We start from the raw sequence: 19,493 nt of genomic DNA on the forward strand, positions 1-19,493 counted from the left end.
TCCTTATTGCTGGGCATTTAGACTGGGTTTTGTTGCTCTAACACCTTGATGAAGGGGCCACTGGGTGTCTCAGGTAAGTGTCCTACTCTTGATTTTGGCTCAGGTCATGATCTCAGGATTGTGGGAATGGGCCCCACGTGGGGCTCTGTGCTCAGTGTGGAGTCTGCTTGTCCCTTTCCCTCTGCTTCTCACACTGCTTATGTGCTCATTCAAATAAATAAACAAAATATTTAATACTCGGTAGTTTTGTGCACTAATTTTATACAGGTATGTAATGTTTGTACATATATATGTACTTAAATCTCAAAGTGGAATTATAGTACCAAAGGTATGAATATTTGTAAGATTTTTGTGCAGATTATGTTATAAAAACTTGTCAATACATTTCCAAAGTTTCCAAGAATGTCTGCTTCTCAGTTCTTGCACCCACACTGGATATTCTTCTAAAATATTTACAACTTAGGTCTTAATTTTTTTTTAAGACTTTTGTTTTGGGGGTTCCTGGGGAGCTCAGTCGGTTAAGCATCTGCCTTCCGCTCAGGTCATGATCCCAGAGTCCTGGGATCCAGCCCCACACTGGGCTCTCTGCTCGCGGGGGAGCCTGATTCTCCCTCTGCCTTCGCCTGCCACTCCCACTGCTTGTGCTTCTCACTCTCACTCTCTCTCTCTCTTTCTGTCAAATAAATAAATAAAATCTTAAAAGAAATAAGGATTTTTGTTTTCTTTCTTTTTTTTTTTTTTAAGATTTTATTTGTTTATTTGACGGAGATCCAAGTAGGCAGAGAGGCAGGCAGAGAGAGAGGAGGAAGCAGGCTCCCCACTGAGCAGAGAACCCGATGCGGGGCTCGATCCCAGGACCCCGAGATCATGACCTGAGCCGAAGGCAGAGGCATTAACCCACTGAGCCACCCAGGCGCCCCAGGATTTTTGTTTTCAATTTATTTGAGAGAGAGTGCACATATGCAAGTGGGGGGAGGGTAGAGGCAGAGGGAGAGAGAATCTCAAACAGACTCCAGGCTGAATGCCTAGCCTGAGGCAGGGCTCCATCTGATGACTGTGAGATCATGACCTGAGCTGAAATCAAGAGCCGGAAGCTTGACTGAGCCATGCAGGCACCCCCCTCAACGTCTTAATTTGATTTTTGTTGTTTTTGTTACTAATGAGTTCAAATGTTTTTCTTTTATTGGCCAGTTTTCTTTTCTTTCTTTCTTTCTTTCTGTCTGGTCATTAAGTTGGCTTTTATTTCTTCTTCTTCTTCTTTTTTTTTTTTTTTTAAGATTTATTTATTTATTTATTTTAGAGAGAAAGAGCATGAGCAGGAGGTGCACAAGGAGAGAGAATGTTAAGCAGACTCTGGGCTGAGTCCAGAACCTGAGGCAGGGTGGATCTCATCACCATGAGATCACAGCTGGAGCTGAAGCCAATAGTCATTCACCTGCAGGACTGGGCCACACAGGTGCCCCTTGACTTTTCATATTGCTGTTGGAGTTTTTTGACTTTCATAGAATTTTAATTTTTAAGTAGCTAAATCTATCTTTTCCTTTATGGTTTCCTCCTTTGTTTTTTTGCTGAGAAATTTCCTCCCCTGAATGCTTCTACCCACTTCCTGCTTGGTGCTTCCAGATTCAAATAGATTTTTGCTTAAATGAACTCTTTTAAAAGGAGGTTCCTTCCACTTTGAGATCAAGTTTTGTTTTGTTTAAAAGCATTTATTTCAGGTCACCTGGGTGCTTCAGTACGTTATTAAGCATCTGACTTGGCTCAGGTCCTGTCTTGCCATCCTGGGATCAGCCCCACCTCTGGCTCCCAGCTCAGCGGGGAGTCTGGTTGATCGGCTTTCTCTGCCTCTATCCCTACTCGTGCTTGCTCTCTCTCTCTCTAACAAATAAAGCCCTAAAAAATAAGAATCACGTATTTCTTCTACTCTTATGGTTTTAACGAATACTTTGGAATTTCATTTTGCTAGGGTGAGATAAGAGTTCTAATACTGCCTCCCCAACAGGGTGCCATCAGTCATCAGATTAACTCATTTGATGATTCAGTTATCATCAATGGTTGGTAACTGAATGGTAGATAAAATAAATCTACCCATTGATTCAAATGTTACCCTTATTATAACCACTCTTACCATCATCCTGGGATTTCATCTACTGAGAGTTACAGGAATGAGGACATGTAGGAGACAGTAGAGGGAAAACAGGAAAAAAATTGTGCCCTTTCAGATTACGGTGATTGCTACTGGTTTTAGTTTAATAGTGGAATAACCGAATGTGTATTTTTCAAGATAGTTGCTCATTAAAATACCTAAATGAAAAGTTTAAAGAGCAGGCAAAAGAAAACAGAGCAATCTTCCCCCAAATAACTGAGTCTCCATACCCAATTACTCAATGCGTTCCCGAGCTGTCTGTCACATGGTCTGCTGTCCTTTAAACAGCCCTCAGGTGTCAAGTTTGAGAGAGCAAGCTGGGTCAAGGTCTAAAGTCTTCGAGGATATTTCGCTCAGAGAAAATGAAACTTTATTGTTAAAAGTGGAGCTCACCACTACAGAAACACGACCCGCCCCGCATTTTCCTACTAACATCGGCCTGAGCAGCGAAGGGAAAGCGCCCACTGATCGTGGGTTTTGAGTCCGGGCTTCGTGTCTTTCCCTTTGGCGAAGGGCAGTTAAGCCCGGGAACAGGAGCCTGGAGACGTTAGGCCGCAACAGAAAGTTATTTTTTACTCTAACGGCGGTTTTCGTAAGCGATAAAGATACAAAACTGAGAAGTAGGGGTTACACCACAGAACTTTCCGGGGTCTCCTCTGCCCCCACCCCCCGCGCGCCGGGCGGCGAGGACCCGCGGGTGCGCGGCGCTCAGCAAGCCGGCTGGGCGCAGAGAGATAGGCGCGCGCCGGCCGGACCCGCCCCTCCGCCTTCGCCCGCGGCGCGGGGGGACCCGCGGCGGTGACGTAAAGGGGGCGGGGCGAGGCGCGGTGTCTGCTTGCGGGGTTTCTGCCGGAACAGGAAACTTCCCGGTGGGGCGCAGGCGTGCGGCTAGCCTTGGACGCCCGCTCTGGGGGGCCGGCAGGTGTGCAGTGGGGGCGCCTGGCAAGTGATGGGACCGTGCGCCAGCGCCCCGGGATAGCGCGGGTGAGGCGACAGAGCCCCGCCCGGGCAGCCATGGGGCTCCTTCGGCTCCTGGTCCTCGCGGTGCTGGCGTCCGAACCCCGCGTGGCCGGAGGAGCCGAGACCGTCGGGAATTCCAGCGAGGGTAAGGGCAGGGGAGCCTCAGTTCTGCAACCTCAAGTTGGTTTTGCATTTCTTGCAGGTCCGCAGTCCACCTCGGGATCTGTGCATTTCGCAGGGCGGGTGGTGAATTCAGAACCGGCGGGAGTGGATCAGGGTCTTTTCCAGCTGAAGGAGATTCCCATTGCCAAGGAGGCCTCACCGTCAACCTACTTTAGGCTGAGGGAATGGGAAGGGTTAAGTAACTCTCCTGGTCAGACACGTTTTTAATCTCCCTTAGGGAGCAACCATGTGTTTGTAGGTTTAAGTTGACTCATGAAAACACTTCTTTGCTCTCAAGTGGTGTATCTGAGACTCGCCTGGGAACTTAGTGCAGAATGAAGGGCTTTATTAATCATGTTCCCCCAAGCTGCTGCGGGTTTTTACACTCCAGAATCTAGATGCTTTTCAGATTGGTTATGCTCTACGGAGTTTGAAAGGAAAAGTGAACCCAGAGTGGGACTTAGGATGGTATAGGTCATGTGCTCGGTGAATGCGTTTTAGCAATAGCTCCTGGTTTGTTAATATAAACCATAAAAAAGCAGTAATTGTGCTAGGCTGATGATAATCATGTGCTTTTCCGTGAGCTTAATCACATTCTTAGTTTTATTTTGAGCTTAAGAGACCAGTTGCACTTCTGAACCAGTGTATTTTCTGAATAATGTGGTTGTGTTCCTAATTGCTCATCTTAGAAAAGCTTTTGTGCAAACTGAATCTTAGAGTCATTGCACAGGAGTTAAGGCCAGAGCTGAAAAGGGCAGTTATATTTATGCAGAGAAAAGCCTTGTTAATGATAGGGCACTGACATTTCACTGTGTGCAGTAAGTGCCAGGTGCTTTCCATGGCATTGTTAATTAATCCTCACAACCCTATGAGATCATCACCCTCCTCAGAGAATGGTAAGGCAGAGGATGAAACTGGGGCCACGATGATGTTCATTACACAGGTCAACAGTTAAGAGGGGCACAGGTAATATTTGAATTCATGTGTGTCTGGCTGTAGTTTTAATTTTCATGGTCCTTCCACTTCGGCAAAGCTGGCCTCCAATAAAGATATTTTACTTAGTATGGTGCTTTACATTTAATTCTGTGAATTCTCATTCCTCAAAATAACCTTATGAGAGAGGTAACGGTGATATTATCTCCATTTTATTTATTTATTTATTTATTAAATATTTTATTTATTTATTTGACAGAGAGAAATCACAAGTAGTCGGAGAGGCAGGCAGAGAGAGAGAGAGAGAGGGAAGCAGGCTCCCCGCTGAGCAGAGAGCCCGATGCGGGACTCGATCCCAGGACCCCGAGATCATGACCTGAGCCGAAGGCAGCGGCTTAACCCACTGAGCCACCCAGGCGCCCCATCCATTTTATTTTTTTTAAAGATTTATTTTCGAGCGAGCGATTGCGTGCAAGTGGGGAGGGGCAGAGGGAGAAGGAGAATCCCAAGCAGACTCCCCACTGATTGCAGAGCCTGATGTGGGGCTGACTCCTCCGACCCTGTGATCATGACCTGAACCTGTGCATTTGTATTTAATATTATCTTCCATTCTTGTTTTACATTCATATCTAGTAGTTTACATGGAATTACAATAGTAATTGGAGTTGAGCAGAATGCCATGTGGGCCTTCTAGTATTTGTGTTATTGCTGGTTCTGGATTTAAGGCAGCAGGCTATTTCATGTGGTTCATTGCAAGTGATCTCTTTTAAAAGTATGTAAAAGGTAGTGTGTACATTTCTGTGTTTCCTTTCAGCTTTTTGGGGTAATGAAAATTCGTAAGATATAAATAAGATATGGGGAGGGGCAGTTGAATGCCTACCAACTTAAGTATCTGAACTGTTTTTTTTAATAGTTCATCTGAAGAGGATTATGAAGACAAGATTTCACAGATCTAGAATTTGGTTGTGTCAAAGCACAAACAAGTAAATTTTAGTAAAAAAAAAAAATAGAGTTGGATAATTATACGGTTCAAGTTTAGGATCTGATTGAGAAAGAAAAGGAAAAGATTAGTACTGGTCAGCTCTTTTTAGAAAGAAATTATTAGAAGGAAAAATAACTTGGGGTGGGAATGGAGGAAGGGTATGAAAAATAGAAGAGAGTTCCTGGCTGTGGGTCAGATGGCAAAAAAATACCTTTGGCAGAAAAAGCAGAGCCACTGTTTTTTAGAGGAGAGCCACAGCCAGAGTGCTCTGTCTCCATGTTATCCATTTGCCTGCAGTATCATTTGATGCGCTGTCTTTTTCCTTCCCACTCGCAAAGTCACAAGATCTAATTATGCCTCATAAAGTGAATCCTTTTCCAGGTGGCTTAGAGGAGAAGTTCCTGTTAACTTCTTCAGGGTATAGTTTGGATACATGTCTTCTTTTGCTTTTGTCTGTTTTATTTTATTTATTTTTATTTTTAAGATTTTATTTGGCAGAGAGAGAGGGGGAAGCTGAACAGAGAGCCTGATGTGGGGCTTGATCCCAGGACCCTGAGATCATGAACCGAAGGCAGAGGCTTAACGGACTGAGCCACCCAGGTGCCCCTGTTGTCTGTTTTTATAAGTAGAAATTAAATGCATTTTCTGCCATTCTATAGTGTTAAAGTCTTGATTTTTTGTATTTTTCCTTGTCACTCCTTGGAAGTCTCTTTCTCATTTTGATGTTTATGATGGACATGCTGGACATGTATAGTCCCCTTCTTTCTACTAGTTTATTCGTAGGGCCATATTGAATCCCTGACTTCTTTTTTAAGTAAGGAGATGAGTCCCTGAAATGCTGGGAAGCTAAGAGAAGTTCATAATGATACTTTATTGTGTAGCGCTGGACAGTTTAAAATTTGTTTCTCCTATTTATTTTATACTTTCAGCAGCCAAATGATGTATGAGGTACGTGACTTCCATTTCACCTTGGGGAAACTGAGGCCTAGAGGAAGTAAATTACTTTTTTGAGGTCATAACATTCAGCCATCCTTCACTAAACATTTACTGTGTGCCAGCTATGTGATTGGTACTGTACTAGACACCAGAGTGTCAACTATAACAAAGCCCTGCGTAGCCACAGCTGGTTTGGCGAATATTCAGTCTTCTCTAAAATTGCAAAGTGATTTAACAGACTGCCAAGGTAATACTGCCAAAGGATTTTCACGCAGAAGTTAGGTTAAAGATGACTAAGAATGGGAAAAAATGTATTTATCCTTTCCTAATTCATCAGATATCATGTTAGGAGTTCTCAGACGTGGCTGAACATTAGAATCAGCTAGAGAACTTTTTTTTTTTTTTTTAAAGATTTTATTTGTTTATCTGATGCACAGAGAGAGATCACAAGTAGGAGAGAGGCAGGCAGAGAGAGAGGAGGAAGCAGGCTCCCTGCTGAGCAGAGAGTCTGATGAGGGACTCCATCCGAGGACCCCAAGATCACGACCCGAGCCTAAGGCAGAGGCCCAACCCACTGAGCCACGCAGGTGCCTTGTCCTGGAGAACTTTTTAAAAAGGCAGTTTGTTGAAGAGACAATTAGAAATTGAAATGTAAAAGAAAAAATGAATTTCTGTTAGCATCAAGGAACATAGAATATTTAGGGGTAATTATAATGGAATATGTAAAGATCTTTACAGGAAAAACCATATACCATTCTTGAGACAAATTGAGAAACTAAGTAAGCAGAGGGATATCTCAGATTCATAAATTAGAAAATTTTATGTTATAAGGATATCATTTCTTCCTCAATTAATACATTCATTGCCATTCCAATCAGATTGCTGGCAGCTTATTTTGTGGAAATCGACAAGCTGCTTTCAAAAATATATATGGAGATGAAAAATGGCCAAAATAGTCAAGACGGTCTTGAAGAGAAAGAACAAATTTGGGACAAAATCGACACCAATGCAATATTGGTGTTAGGATAGACAAATAGACCACTGGAATACAAGTAAGAGCCCAGAAACAGACCAACACATATGGTCACCTATGTGAAAACTGAAATTGCAGAGTAGTAGGGAAATGGTGGTATTTTCAATAAAGGGTATTCTGTCAACTCAGTATGCATATGGAAACATGAACCTTGACCCTCTGCCTCACACCATATGTAAAAATCAACTTTATATTGATTTTAGTCTTAAATATCAAAGGTAAAACAAAGGTTTAGAAGTTAACATGGAGAATGTGTCTTCATAATCTTAGGATATGTTGGCAAAGATTGGGTTAGAATGACACAAAAAGGACTAAGCATAAAAAAACCTCAAGAAATTGGTCTACATTAAAACTAAAGTTTCGGGGTGCCTGGGTGGCTCAGTGGGTTAAGCCTCTGCCTTCGGCTCAGGTCATGATCCTCAGGGTCCTGGGATCGGACCCCGCATCAGGCTCCCTGCTCAGCAGGGAACCTGCTTCCTGCCTACCTCTCTGCCTCCTTGTTATCTCTGTCAAATAAATGATTAAAAAAAAAAAAAAGTTAAAACTAAAATTTCTGTTAATCTAAAGGTAGTAAGAGTGGAAAGGTGAGCTAGCAGAATAGAAGTACACTGACAGAATGCTCATATCAGTGAGGTATAAAGAACTAAAATACAGTCATGACTGTCTTTTTTTTTTTTTTTAAAGATTATTTATTTATTTATTTGACCGAGAGAGAGATTACAAATAGGCAGAGAGGCAGGCAGAGAGAGAGGAGGAAGCGGGCTTCCCACTGAGCACAGAACCCGATGCAGGGCTGGATCCCAGGACCCTGGGATCATGACTTGAGCTGAAGGTAGAGGCTTTAACCCACTGAGCCACCCAGGTGCCCCAGGACAGTCTGTTTTTAAAGTGGGCAAAAGTCTTGAACACAGACCTTTTTACAAAGGGAGTGTCCAGATGGCTCATAAACAAAACAAGATGTTCTTAACCTCGTTAATGATTAGGGAAATGCAAATTGAAATCACAATGAGATACTACTACGCATCCAACAGAGACACTGATGATACCAAGTGTTGGTGAGACAGTTGGGCAACCACAATACTTTTCCACAAGTTGATAGGGGTATAAATTGGCAAAACCATGTGGGATAAGTGTTTGGCAGTAGCTACTAAGGCAGAATGTAAGTGTACCCTATTACCCGATGATTCTACCCGTGGGTTCTATCCAATAGAAATGTGTACGTATGTGCACTAAAAGACATGTACAAAAAATTGCTTGGAGTTACTCATAATAACTTCATATTAGAAGTAATCCAAATGTTGATTAACAGAAGAAAAGATAAGTAAACTGTGGTATATTCCTTTTATGAAGTATACAACAATGAAAATGAGTAAGTCATGGTTACTTAAGAGTAGCTTGGATTAATTTCACAGGTATGCTATTGATTTTTAAAAAGCTAGACACAAAAGAATTCATCCTTTGTGATTCTACTTAATTAAAGTTCAGAAATGGGCAAAGCCCATCTGTGGTGTTTGAAGTTAGGATCATGGTATTTCTGGGCGGGAGGGAAGGCTTAGTGATTGAAAGGGACCACAGACCTCTAAGATGGTAGAATGCTCTTTCTTCACCTACCATGTAAACTTCATGTTCTTCTCTGTATGTATGTTCAATAAATGTTTTTTAACTGACACTTGTACCCTAGCCCCTTTGATTTTTATTTAACCAGTCTGGATAGGGGCCCAGGCAGCAGTAGTTTTTAAGGAGCCCCTCCAGATTGTTGTAATGCACAGCCAGAAAGGAGAACCACTGTATTAGATTTCCTTCCAATAAGGCCACCTTATGAGTGCTGTAGGAAATTCGAAAAGTAAAGAAATGTGCAAAGAAAAGGGAAAAAAATCGTTTAAAATACACCCCCAGAGGGCGCCTGGGTGGCTCAGTGGATTAAGCCGCTGCCTTCGGCTCAGGTCATGATCTCAGGGTCCTGGGATCGAGTCCCGCATCGGGCTCTCTGCTCAGCGGGGAGCCTGCTTCCTTCTCTCTCTCTCTGCCTGCCTCTCAGTGTACTTGTAATTTCTCTCTGTCAAATAAATAAATAAAATCTTTAAAAAAAAATAAAAAAATAAAAAAATAAAACAAAATACACCCCCAGAGGCAACTGCTTTTAAACCCCTACTTATCTTGTAAAGTGATCAGGTTTTCAAATCGTGGATACGGTTTCTTTTATTATCTTGTATCTGCCAGGTTCCTGCTACAGGTATTTGATTGGGGAAAAAGGGTTAGTGAGGCATCATCTTTCACATAGCTTCTGGAAATCCAGGAATTAATAAGTGAAAGCTGTAGCCAGGTGCTTTTCTTAAATTTAGAAGCAGAGACTGTAACTTAATGTTTTGATCCTAATCATTATATATTTTCAGATGGACTGCTTGTTTTCATTTCTGATTTTCTTAGAGAGCAGGACTTCTTAGGTAGTTAACCATTTAGGATGAAAAGTGATCTGTTACACTGTCACAGGAAAAACCTCAGATAGGTTTTACTGCCTGAAATGTATGTATGCTTTCTAGTAGACTCTTTTACAGAAAGAACTATTTCTTTATTTTTATGCTGGAATGGTAACAGCTGGTATGTTCATCAGTACGGGATTTGTTGAAAAAATATGGTTACATACAGCATGAAATATTATGTAACTTGTAAAATGCTAGAGCTAGAGTTATCTATGTTGATATGCAGAAATATCTAAGATCTATTAAATGGGCTATACCAAATGTATTTATATTTTTCCATTGTATGTAGAAATATTTATTATATCTGCCAAAGTCCTAAAAGATATATGCCAAACTGTTAATATTGATTATTCCTGCAGAGTATATTTGCTGTGGGTATTGATTTTCTCTGCATTTCTTACCTTTCTATAATAAAGGTTATGTATTATCTGGAAAAATATTACGATTTTAAGGGAAAAAGAAAACAAGTGATGGAAGTGTTGAGAGAGTATCATCATTTTGTCTAGGTTCTTATTTTATCTGTGTTCTTGTTTTTATAAATTTGAGATGAAGACTTGAGGTAGAATCTGTGTTTTGAGTGCTGTCAGGAATGGAGGATTTTTCCAAATTGTACAGTTTCAGTTTTTGGTAAGAACATCTCACCATCATTATAGAAATTTGATAAACTGTGAAATGTGTAAAGAAAAGAAAAATCCCTTAAAATATACTCGCAGTAATACCTACTTTCAATACCCATACTTACCTTAAGTTACCAGTTTAATAATGTGTTTTAATTTTTTTTTAAGATCTATTTATTTATTTGACAGAGACCACATGTATGCAGAGAGGCAGGCAGAGAGAGGAGGAAGCAGGCTCGCTGCTGAGTAGAGAGCCTGATTCGGGGCTTGATCCCAGGACCCTGAGATCATGACCTGAGCTGAAGGCAGAGGCTTTAACCCAGTGAGCCACCCAGGTGCCCCTGTGTTTTAATTTCTATGGTTCTTCTTCCTTACTGTCATTTGAAACACTGAAAGTTTTGGTTCTCCATGTATTTTTGAGTTGCAATTTACTTTCACCCCTGTGTGATAGGTTACGGGAAGATTAAGAAAACCTTGACACCAAGACTTAACTAGTTGATAGCTTTATTTATTTAAAGAGTTTTTATTTATTAGAGAGACAGAGAGCGCACCCACAAGCAAGGGGAGTGTCAGGTAGAGGGAGAAGCAGGCTTCTCACTGAGCAAGGAGCCTGATGTTGGGCTCTATCCTAGGACCCTGGGATCATGACCTGAGCCAAAGGCAGAGGCTTAACCCACTGAGCCACCTAGGCGCCCTGGGTAGAGTTTTTATTCAAGGTCTTTGTAATGGGGGATAAACATACAAGATTATCTGAACAGTTTCTAAGATATACTCAAAGGCAAATTAGTGAGAATTATAGAAATCTTGGACAGCCTTCACATATACATTTGAACCAGTTTTGATCACAGTACCCAATAGGCAGAACAGCTGGTCCATAAGAACTTCATAAATATTTGTCAAATAGAGAAAATGGGGAAGAAGAGGAGAAGACTTAAAAAAAAAAAGACTGAAAATATAACTAGAAAAGGCAGTGAAAAATTAAAAATGAGCTTAGTGCTTTGAACAGTTAAAGGATGGACAGTTAAAGGACCAATTAGTTCCTAGGAAAATAAACATACTGCTTTCAGATTGGCAGACTAGAATTTGTGGGTATTTTTAAACCTTGGAAACTGAGGATAGATGGGACCAAAATTAAAGTATGATACATGCAGTATTTTTAGTGCCACTTAATGAGACTTACTTAATTTTATGTATAATTTGGTTCCCTAATAAAATAATCATGATGATGGGAAAGCCTGAAAAATGTAGAAGTGTTTTTCTTGTTTCCCTTTATAAAAAGGGACTTCCCTGTCCAGAGTCTATTAAATTCTTCCTAATATTTTTACCTCTGTTCTGGCTGGAGCTTAGTTTTACATAAAAGGTAAAATGTGGGCGCCTGTGTGGCTCAGTGGGTTAAGCCTCTGCCTTCCGCTCAGGTCATGATCTCAGGGTCCTGGGATCAAGTCCCGCATTGGGCTCTCTGCTTGGCAGGGAGCCTGCTTTCTCCTCTCTCTCTCTCTGCCTGCCTATCTACTTACTTGTGATCTCTCTCTGTCAAATAAATAAATAAAATCTTTGGGAAAAAAAAAAAAGATAAAACGTGTTTCTGCTTACATAATTGGGAGGAAATATACCATCTTCATTTGTCATTGTTGCCACTAATTAAAATTTTCCCTGGAGTTTCAGAAATTAAATTGTAGCCACCAGTAATTTTTTTTTCTATAATCAATTATAAAAAAATAATGAAGGTAATATAACGGCATCACGAAGTTTGGGGAATTTAGGCAGAGTGAACTTTGATCTCAGCCTAGCTTTATTCATTTATTCTGTTCCACTTCTTGGTTAACCATTGTTCATAGTCTTTTTAAAATCATCCAGATGGAGGGGCGCCTGGGTGGCTCAGTGGTTTGGGCTGCTGCCTTCGGCTAGGATCATGATCTCAGGGTCCTGGGATCGAGCCCCGCATCGGGCTCCCTGCTCCGCAGGAAGCCTGCTTCCCTCTCTCTCTCTCTCTGCCTGCCTCTCTGCCTACTTGTGATCTCTGTCTGTCAAATAAATAAATAAAATCTTTAAAAAAATAAAATAAAATAAAATCATCCAGATGGAGTATTTGTGTTTAAAAAAAAAAAAAGGTGTTGGAAATTAGCCTGTTTGGGAAATAATACATAAGAATGAGTTTGAAGTTTAATGTCTGGAGTATTTTCCTTTACCACCCACTGACTCTAATTTCCTTCCAAAATAAAATGATAGTTCCACAGTGGGACTTACAATCTATTGTCAACTGTTTCATTTCATTTTATTTTATTTTATTTTTTAATATTTATTTATTTTGACAGATATCACAAGTAGGCAGAGAGGCAGGCAGAGAGAGAGGAGGAAGCAGGCTCCCTGAGGAGCAGAGAGCCCGATGCGGGACTCGATCCCAGGACCCTGGGATCACGACCCGAGCGGAAGGCAGAGACTTTAACCCACTGAGCCACCCAGGCTCCCAACTGTTTCATTTTATTAAATTTAAATCTTTTTTTTCTATTTTTAGACTTGAAATCTGCCCCACCCCCACTCCTAAGGACTGCTTATGTAATGTGTGGGAGCTCCTCTGTTATTTCTGCAGAAAGATGCCAGCTACAGGGTAGAGGATGGGACGGGCATCCAGGACCACACACATAAAAGCAACCTATTTAGTGGATTGTTTGAGAATTGGGTTGATGAAAGAAAGAACTGGGGTGCAGGTGGGAGAAAGACACAGTGCGTGGATGACTAAAACACAAAGGGAGGCAAGCAGACAGATGACAAAGGCTTAGATGAGGTGTTGTAAAACTCGTGTGGACTTTGAACTTGATTCTTGAACCAAAAGCTCCTTTTTCCAGCATGCCCAGGGTTCAGGACTGCATGTGAAGTATATGGTGTAGGCACTGAGACATTTTTTGTCAGTGTTGATGGCACCTTCCTTTGCAAGCTAGGTAATAACAGACTCATTTGACAGATGAAGAAATAGAGCTTTAAGGGGATTAAGTAACCTGCCCAAGATCACACAGCTTATAACTGGTGGGATAAAATTGAAGCCCCCATATCCCTCTGGGCTGGGCTGACTTCAGAATTCACTAGATCAAGTTCTGTATTTAATATCAGTGTATTCATAATTGTTAGTGCTTTCTTAGGGTTGTTAAACCCTTAAATTCATGGGCTCTGTTTTTGTTTTTAAAGGTTTTATTTATTTGAGAGAGAGAGAGAGAAAGTGTGTGCAGGTACAAGGGGGAGGCGGGGCAGCGGCCCCAGGACCTGAGCAAGGCAGATGCTTACCCCATTGAGCCACCCAGGCACCCTGTTTTGTTTATTTAATTAAAAAAGTTTCGCTTTAAAGATTTTATTTATTTATTTATTTATTTTAAAAAAGATTTTATTTATTTATTTTACAGAGAGAGATCATAAGTAGACAGAGAGGCAGGCAGAGAGAGAGAGAGAGGGAAGCAGGCTCTCTGCTGAACAGAGAGCCCGATGTGGGACTCGATCCCAGGACCCTGGGATCATGACCTGAGCCGAAGGCAGCGGCTTAACCCACTGAGCCACCCAGGCGCCCCTAAAGATTTTATTTATTTAACAGAGAGATACAAAGCAAGAGAAGGAACTCAAGTAATGGGAGAGGGAGAAGGGAGAAGCAGTCTTCCTGCCGAGCAGGGAGCCCAATTCGGGGCTCAATCCCAGGACTCTGGGATCATACCTGAACTGAAGGCAGAGGCTTAACAGCTGAGCCACCCAGGTGCCTCAAAATAAGCTCTATACCACGTAGGGCTTGAACTCATGACCATGAGACCAGGAGTCACATGCTTTACTGACTGAGCCAGCCAGGCACTGCCTGGGGCTCTGTTTTGACTGGAATTGTTAAGGCTGCTTACGACGGGGAATGTTCTGGCTCTGGGCACTGGGCATCTAAGGCATCCTGAATACTTTTTTTTTTTTTTAATATTTTTTTTTATTTATTTGACAGAGATTACAAGTAGGCAGAGAGGCAGGCAGAGAGAGAGGAGGAAGCAGACTCCCTGCTGAGCAGAGAGCCTGATGCGGGGCTCCATCCCAGGACCCTGGGATCATGACCTGAGCTGAAGGCAGAGGCTTTAACCCACTGAGCCACCCAGGTGCCCCCTGAGTACCCAGGTGCCCCCTGAGTACTCTTTTGTTCGAATCTTTCAAAACACCTATCTTATGCTTTAGTGCTCAGTTACACAATTGAGTAGCTGCTTCCCCTTCTTAAGCTTAACTGTCCTCATCAGTAAAATAGGGGCAGCAATAATTATCTCCCCAGGTTTTTCTCAGGATTAAATTAAGAATGCATGTATGCTTATGTCTGTGATTTCTACAAGTTGATATTACAGGTATAAATGTCACAATGAAACGTTTCTCCCATGGCAGGTCTTCTTGAATTTTCCGTAGGGAAGTTTAGATACTTCATGCTCAACAGACCCTCTCCAGAGGATGCCATTTTGCGTCATATTTCCAGCAATGCATCTTTCCTTATTTTCCAGATACACTCACAGTATCAGAATACAACAATTTCTTTTACTAAGGTAAGTACGGAGAGTTATTTCTTTAAACACCATTTCCAAATTTGGGGGTCTTGTATTTAGTAGAAACATGAGAATTTGATGCCTCTTTATGTGTGACTTTATGTCCTTCAAAGAAAAAAATCAAGATTGGAGCCTGTCAAGTAGGTGGTTTAGACTGGCTAAGATGTGTGCATCTCAGGCCTTTCTTGAGTGTGGTGACCTCTGACTTAAAGAGGGGGTGAGCAAGTGCCATGTTTCAGAGTAGGATGGTCTTTACCGTCTCCTGGTCGCAGTTAAGCTTTTCTTGTGATTTCTCACCATTTTTACTTTCTCTTCTGGATCTTTAATGATTTTTACCTCTGCATATGTTTTAGTAGGTTTCCATCCTTGTTCAGCCATATAGTGTTTATTGAGTTTAAATATAAAAATATATATTTATATTATATAATAATTTATATAATATGACAGTTATAGCTCAGTTTTTTTTTTTTTAAGATTTTATTTATTTGACAGAGGGAGAGAGATCACAAGTAGGCAGAGAGACAGGCACAGAGAGGGGGGAAGCAGGCTCCCTGCTGAGCAGAGAGCCCCGTGCGGGTCTCAATCCCAGGACCCTGAGATCATGACCTGAGCTGAAGGCAGAGGCTTAACCCACTGAGCCACCCAGGCGCCCCATATAGCTCAGTTTTTTAAAGAAACTTTCCAGAACATGAATTCTTTAGGGGCTCATGTTTTTGTTTTCATAATGATAAAGTTAATTTGTATATTGGACCTACAAGATGGAGTCTGCCTCAGTGGCCTGCTCCATGTCACAAATCTAAACCTGAGTTAGCTTGTACTTACCGGGAAACACCTGTCCAGGAAACCTAACATGACAGTCACCATCCTCCAACTCTGCTGTAGTTCCTTTACGAACCATAGAGAATAGGACCTGCTCTCCTTCCTTATAAGGAAATTCCTGACCTCCTAGCCAATTATGTCCCGTTTCTGTTTCGCTTTTTCTAACACCATACAACTCACTGTTGCCCCAGATCCCTCAGCTGCTTCTTCACTGCTTCTAAGGCACTACACTGCCCTAATCTGTGGGTTGTTTTTCCTTGAATAAAGGACACCAAAATGACACCAATAAAGGACACTTTACTGAATTGTTTCAGTGTTGTTATTTGACCGTAGTCTTAGTACTTGACATAGTGAATCTTAATTTGGGGAATTGGAAAACTTGGGAATTAAACTGTGCATCTCCTATTCCTATCAAAGATCGTGTATTGAAATAGTTCTTTGTGCATATGTGTGAGCATCTGCGTGTAGAGATGGATTCTTTTAAGGAAGGTCTGTGTTTCTTCCTTCTTGTTTTGAGAAGGTTTGGAATAGGACATACAGACGAAATCCAGCCTAGAGTTGAAATATTTTGCTCAACTCCCTATTCACAATGACTCTCTTCTACCTTATTGCAGACTGTCCTTCACAATACCTCAGGAACAGGCACTGACAAAGGACTGGTTTTCATTCTTAGACCAGAGCAGAGTATGTGCACTTGGCACTTGGAGACTTTAGACGCTGAGCCTGTCCAAAACATGGCCATCCCACTCTCCTATTCAGAAAGAGGTAACCTTTCTATCTTCGACTTCCTATTGACTCTCCAGAATGTGGAACTTATTTATGAAAACTTAAGGGAAACTGTAATCCTTGTAAAAGTATTGATTGCAAATACAGTATATTGAGTCAAAAATTTTTAACAGCAGGGGAGCCAAAGAATTACATGGTGATTGAAAGCCCAGGTAGGGGTGTTGGAGAATGCAGTCATTAACCTCCCCAAAATTTAAGGAGGCCTTGGAGAAGCAGGAACAAAGGCAAGACACAGTCCTGAACACTTTACCAGGCAGAAGAAGGCATGGTAGAAGAACTGAGAGTATTTGGAGAATGGCAGAATGGGGGGTGTGGTTGAAGCCTGGAGTGTGAAGGGCCTTGTATGTAATTTGAGGTTTGTATTCTATTCTGAAGGAGCACAAAGAATTTTGAAGCAGAGGAATGATATGCATTTCCTCTGTCAGAAAGTTAACTCTAGAAGCGGTGTGGGGAGTGTTGTGGAGCAGGCATAGCAGGGTCAGGACTCAGCTCACCTTTAAGGGCTCAGAGTGAGAAAATGGAGGGTGGCACTGATGAGACACAGTGAGCAGTGGTTATGGATTATAAAGGGAAGAGCATAGGCTTCCCATTTGGGCTGCAAAGAGATAGTGATGCAAAATTGGGTTGAGAGAGAGTTGTGCTGAGCAGTTTATGCGATCCGGATGGGAAAGATGGTGACTTTGGTTTAGGACAAAGGAATCTGAGATGCTGTAGGACATCTGGGTGGAAATGTGTAGTAGGGAGTTTCAGGGCATGGAGTGGAGACCTGAGGTTAGATATCCACCTGCAAGGTTCTGAGTAAAAGCCATGGCAGCGAGTAAGATTGTCCAGGCGTATACTCAGAGATTTAGGGGGAAAAGCAACAGTGGATACTTTCATAGTGCCTACCACGTGTCAGGCACTGTTTCTGGGCGTTGCTAACTGCTGAGGAATTAGCATACGACTAAGGAGGAGTCAGGCGGGTAAGAGAAGAGCCCAGAGGTTCTGCTTTAAGTAAGGAGTGTAAATAGTCTGTTGTAGAGAGGTTAAGGAAGTGACTCAAAGTGTCCATGTGATAGTGCAGTGAAGGGTGGCCTTTAGGGAGAGTCATTTTAGTGGCACAGTGGGGATGAAAACTTGATTACGGTGATTGAGGAATAAAGGTGAGCTGAGGGTATTTAGACTACTCTTACGCAGTGTTCTAGGGAGCAAAAGGTAATGACCTGGTAGAAAACCACAGACTTTGGGTTTTCATCAAGGGTAGTGTACAAAGAAGAATTAGAGTAGAGCTTCCGTTGCAATGCATATCATTTTCTCGGGTGTGGTAAAGATTTGTAAATGCAGGAGAAGGAGAGTGTGGAAGAAGATGGAGACAGATATGCATGTTGGGTTTCTCCATTCCAGATCTGGCCAGGGGGCGTCCACCACCAGAATTCCAACAATTGATGGAAACCAGGACCCAACTGTGGGAATGATTGCATGAGTGTATCAATTTGAGATCTTGAAGATCTTTAAATTGGTTTACCAGATAAGATCTGTCTTATTTTAACCTTTCCACTTGGGTCTATCTAGACGGTTGTTTGCATAGAATCGAATGCATGTTAAGTGACTTCTCTAAGTTTTGTCATGCTTAAGGTCATGAATAGGATTCCTAATAAGAAAAGAAGAGCTGTTTTAACCACATTATTAAGAGGATGTAAAATTTGTATTAAATATCCAAATGCTATTCCAGTACATGGTCTTGGGAGTCTTTTGAGGTCTTTTTTATTTTTACTCTTTTATGTGCACAAAGACTCCTCCAACACTGAGGGTGATGTCATCTTTCTTTTTTTTTCTTTTTTTTTTTTTTTAAAGATTTTATTTTTTATTTGTCAGAGAGAGAGCGAGCGAGAGCGAGCACAGGCAGACAGAGTGGAAGGCGGAGTCAGAGGGAGAAGCAGGCTCCCTGCGGAGCAAGGAGCCTGATGTGGGACTCGATCCCAGGATGCTGGGATCATGACCTGAGCCGAAGGCAGCTGCTTAACCAACTGAGCCACCCAGGCATCCTGTCATCTTTCTAACAGTTTAAAGGAGCATGTGAAAAGTAGACACCCCTTTCTTTACTGCCAGTGGAGTTCCTTTTCTCTTTGGCACTGTTTTTTCCCTTCTGTCCCTGGATTCTTAAGCTCTTTTTATGGGATCACAGACACCCCCCCCCCCCCCCCGAAATCTAATAAAAACCTCTCACCTTAAGAAATGCATGCATTCAGGGTGCCTGGGTGGCTCAGTGGGTTAAGGTCTCTGCCTTCGGCTCGGGTCATGGTCCCAGGGTTCTGGGATCTATGCTCAGCGGGGAGCCTGCTTCCTCCTCTCTCTTTGCCTGCCTCTCTGCCTACTTGTGATCTCTGTCAAATAAATAAATAAAATCTTTAAAAAAAAAAAAAGAAATGCATGCATTCAACCTTTGGCATACAATTTCAAGGTGTTCATGGGACCTCCAAAGCCCGTTTTTGGATACCAGCTTAAGAATGTCCGTCTCCAGACCTTTTCAACTCTAGAGCAGGGTTGACAAACACAGACCAAAAGTCAAATCCAGCCTCTGCCTGTTTTGTACATAAAATTTTACTAGAAACAGCCACGTTCCTTTGCTCATTTTGCCTATGGCTGCTTTCGTGCCTCGAGGGCAAGGCTGAGTGGTTGCCGCAGAAACCATCTGGTGTGTGAAGCCTAAAATATTCATCATTTTACCCTTTACAGAAAGGCTTGCTGACCTCTGTTCCAGAGCCCTCAACCTCAGTCAGGTTTTCCCTCTTTAACCTCAGTTCATGAGGTAGTTACAAAACCAGAAGCTCTATTATATTTAACTCCTAAATGGAAAGTTCTTACAAGAGTAGAGTTCTGTTTTTCTGAGTACAATTTGAATGTAGAAGGATTCTGTGTTGAGTAACTTCCTTATTTTTCATACAGATCCTGTCCCTGGAGGCTGTAATTTGGAGTTTGATTTAGATATTGATCCCAACATTTACTTGGAATATAATTTCTTTGAAACAACTATTAAATTTGCCCCAGCAAACCTAGGCTATGCAAGGTATGTCTATCTTCCTATCTCCTAAAACTGCTTATAGGACATCCATGAGTAG

At 41.9% G+C, this 19,493-nt stretch overlaps 1 protein-coding gene across 2 annotated transcripts in view; it reads left to right on the forward strand.

Moving 5' to 3' along the window:
- Nucleotides 1-2,944: 2,944 nt before the first annotated feature.
- Nucleotides 2,945-19,493, forward strand: part of TM7SF3 (transmembrane 7 superfamily member 3) — a 36,220-nt gene continuing 19,671 nt past the window's right edge. The window contains exons 1-5 of one of the 2 annotated variants that reach the window (XM_032347603.1): nucleotides 3,175-3,251; nucleotides 6,113-6,131; nucleotides 14,636-14,790; nucleotides 16,224-16,374; nucleotides 19,321-19,441. In XM_032347603.1, coding sequence (XP_032203494.1) covers nucleotides 14,674-14,790; nucleotides 16,224-16,374; nucleotides 19,321-19,441 — 389 coding nt within the window. In that variant the 5' untranslated portion in view covers nucleotides 3,175-3,251; nucleotides 6,113-6,131; nucleotides 14,636-14,673. Of the gene's footprint in view, nucleotides 3,252-6,112; nucleotides 6,132-14,635; nucleotides 14,791-16,223; nucleotides 16,375-19,320; nucleotides 19,442-19,493 lie in introns of both variants that reach the window. The other variant, XM_032347602.1, reaches the window with a different exon arrangement.

The sequence above is a fragment of the Mustela erminea genome, chromosome 6 (genome assembly GCF_009829155.1).
Source record: "Mustela erminea isolate mMusErm1 chromosome 6, mMusErm1.Pri, whole genome shotgun sequence".
Classification (NCBI taxonomy): Eukaryota; Metazoa; Chordata; class Mammalia; order Carnivora; family Mustelidae; genus Mustela; species Mustela erminea.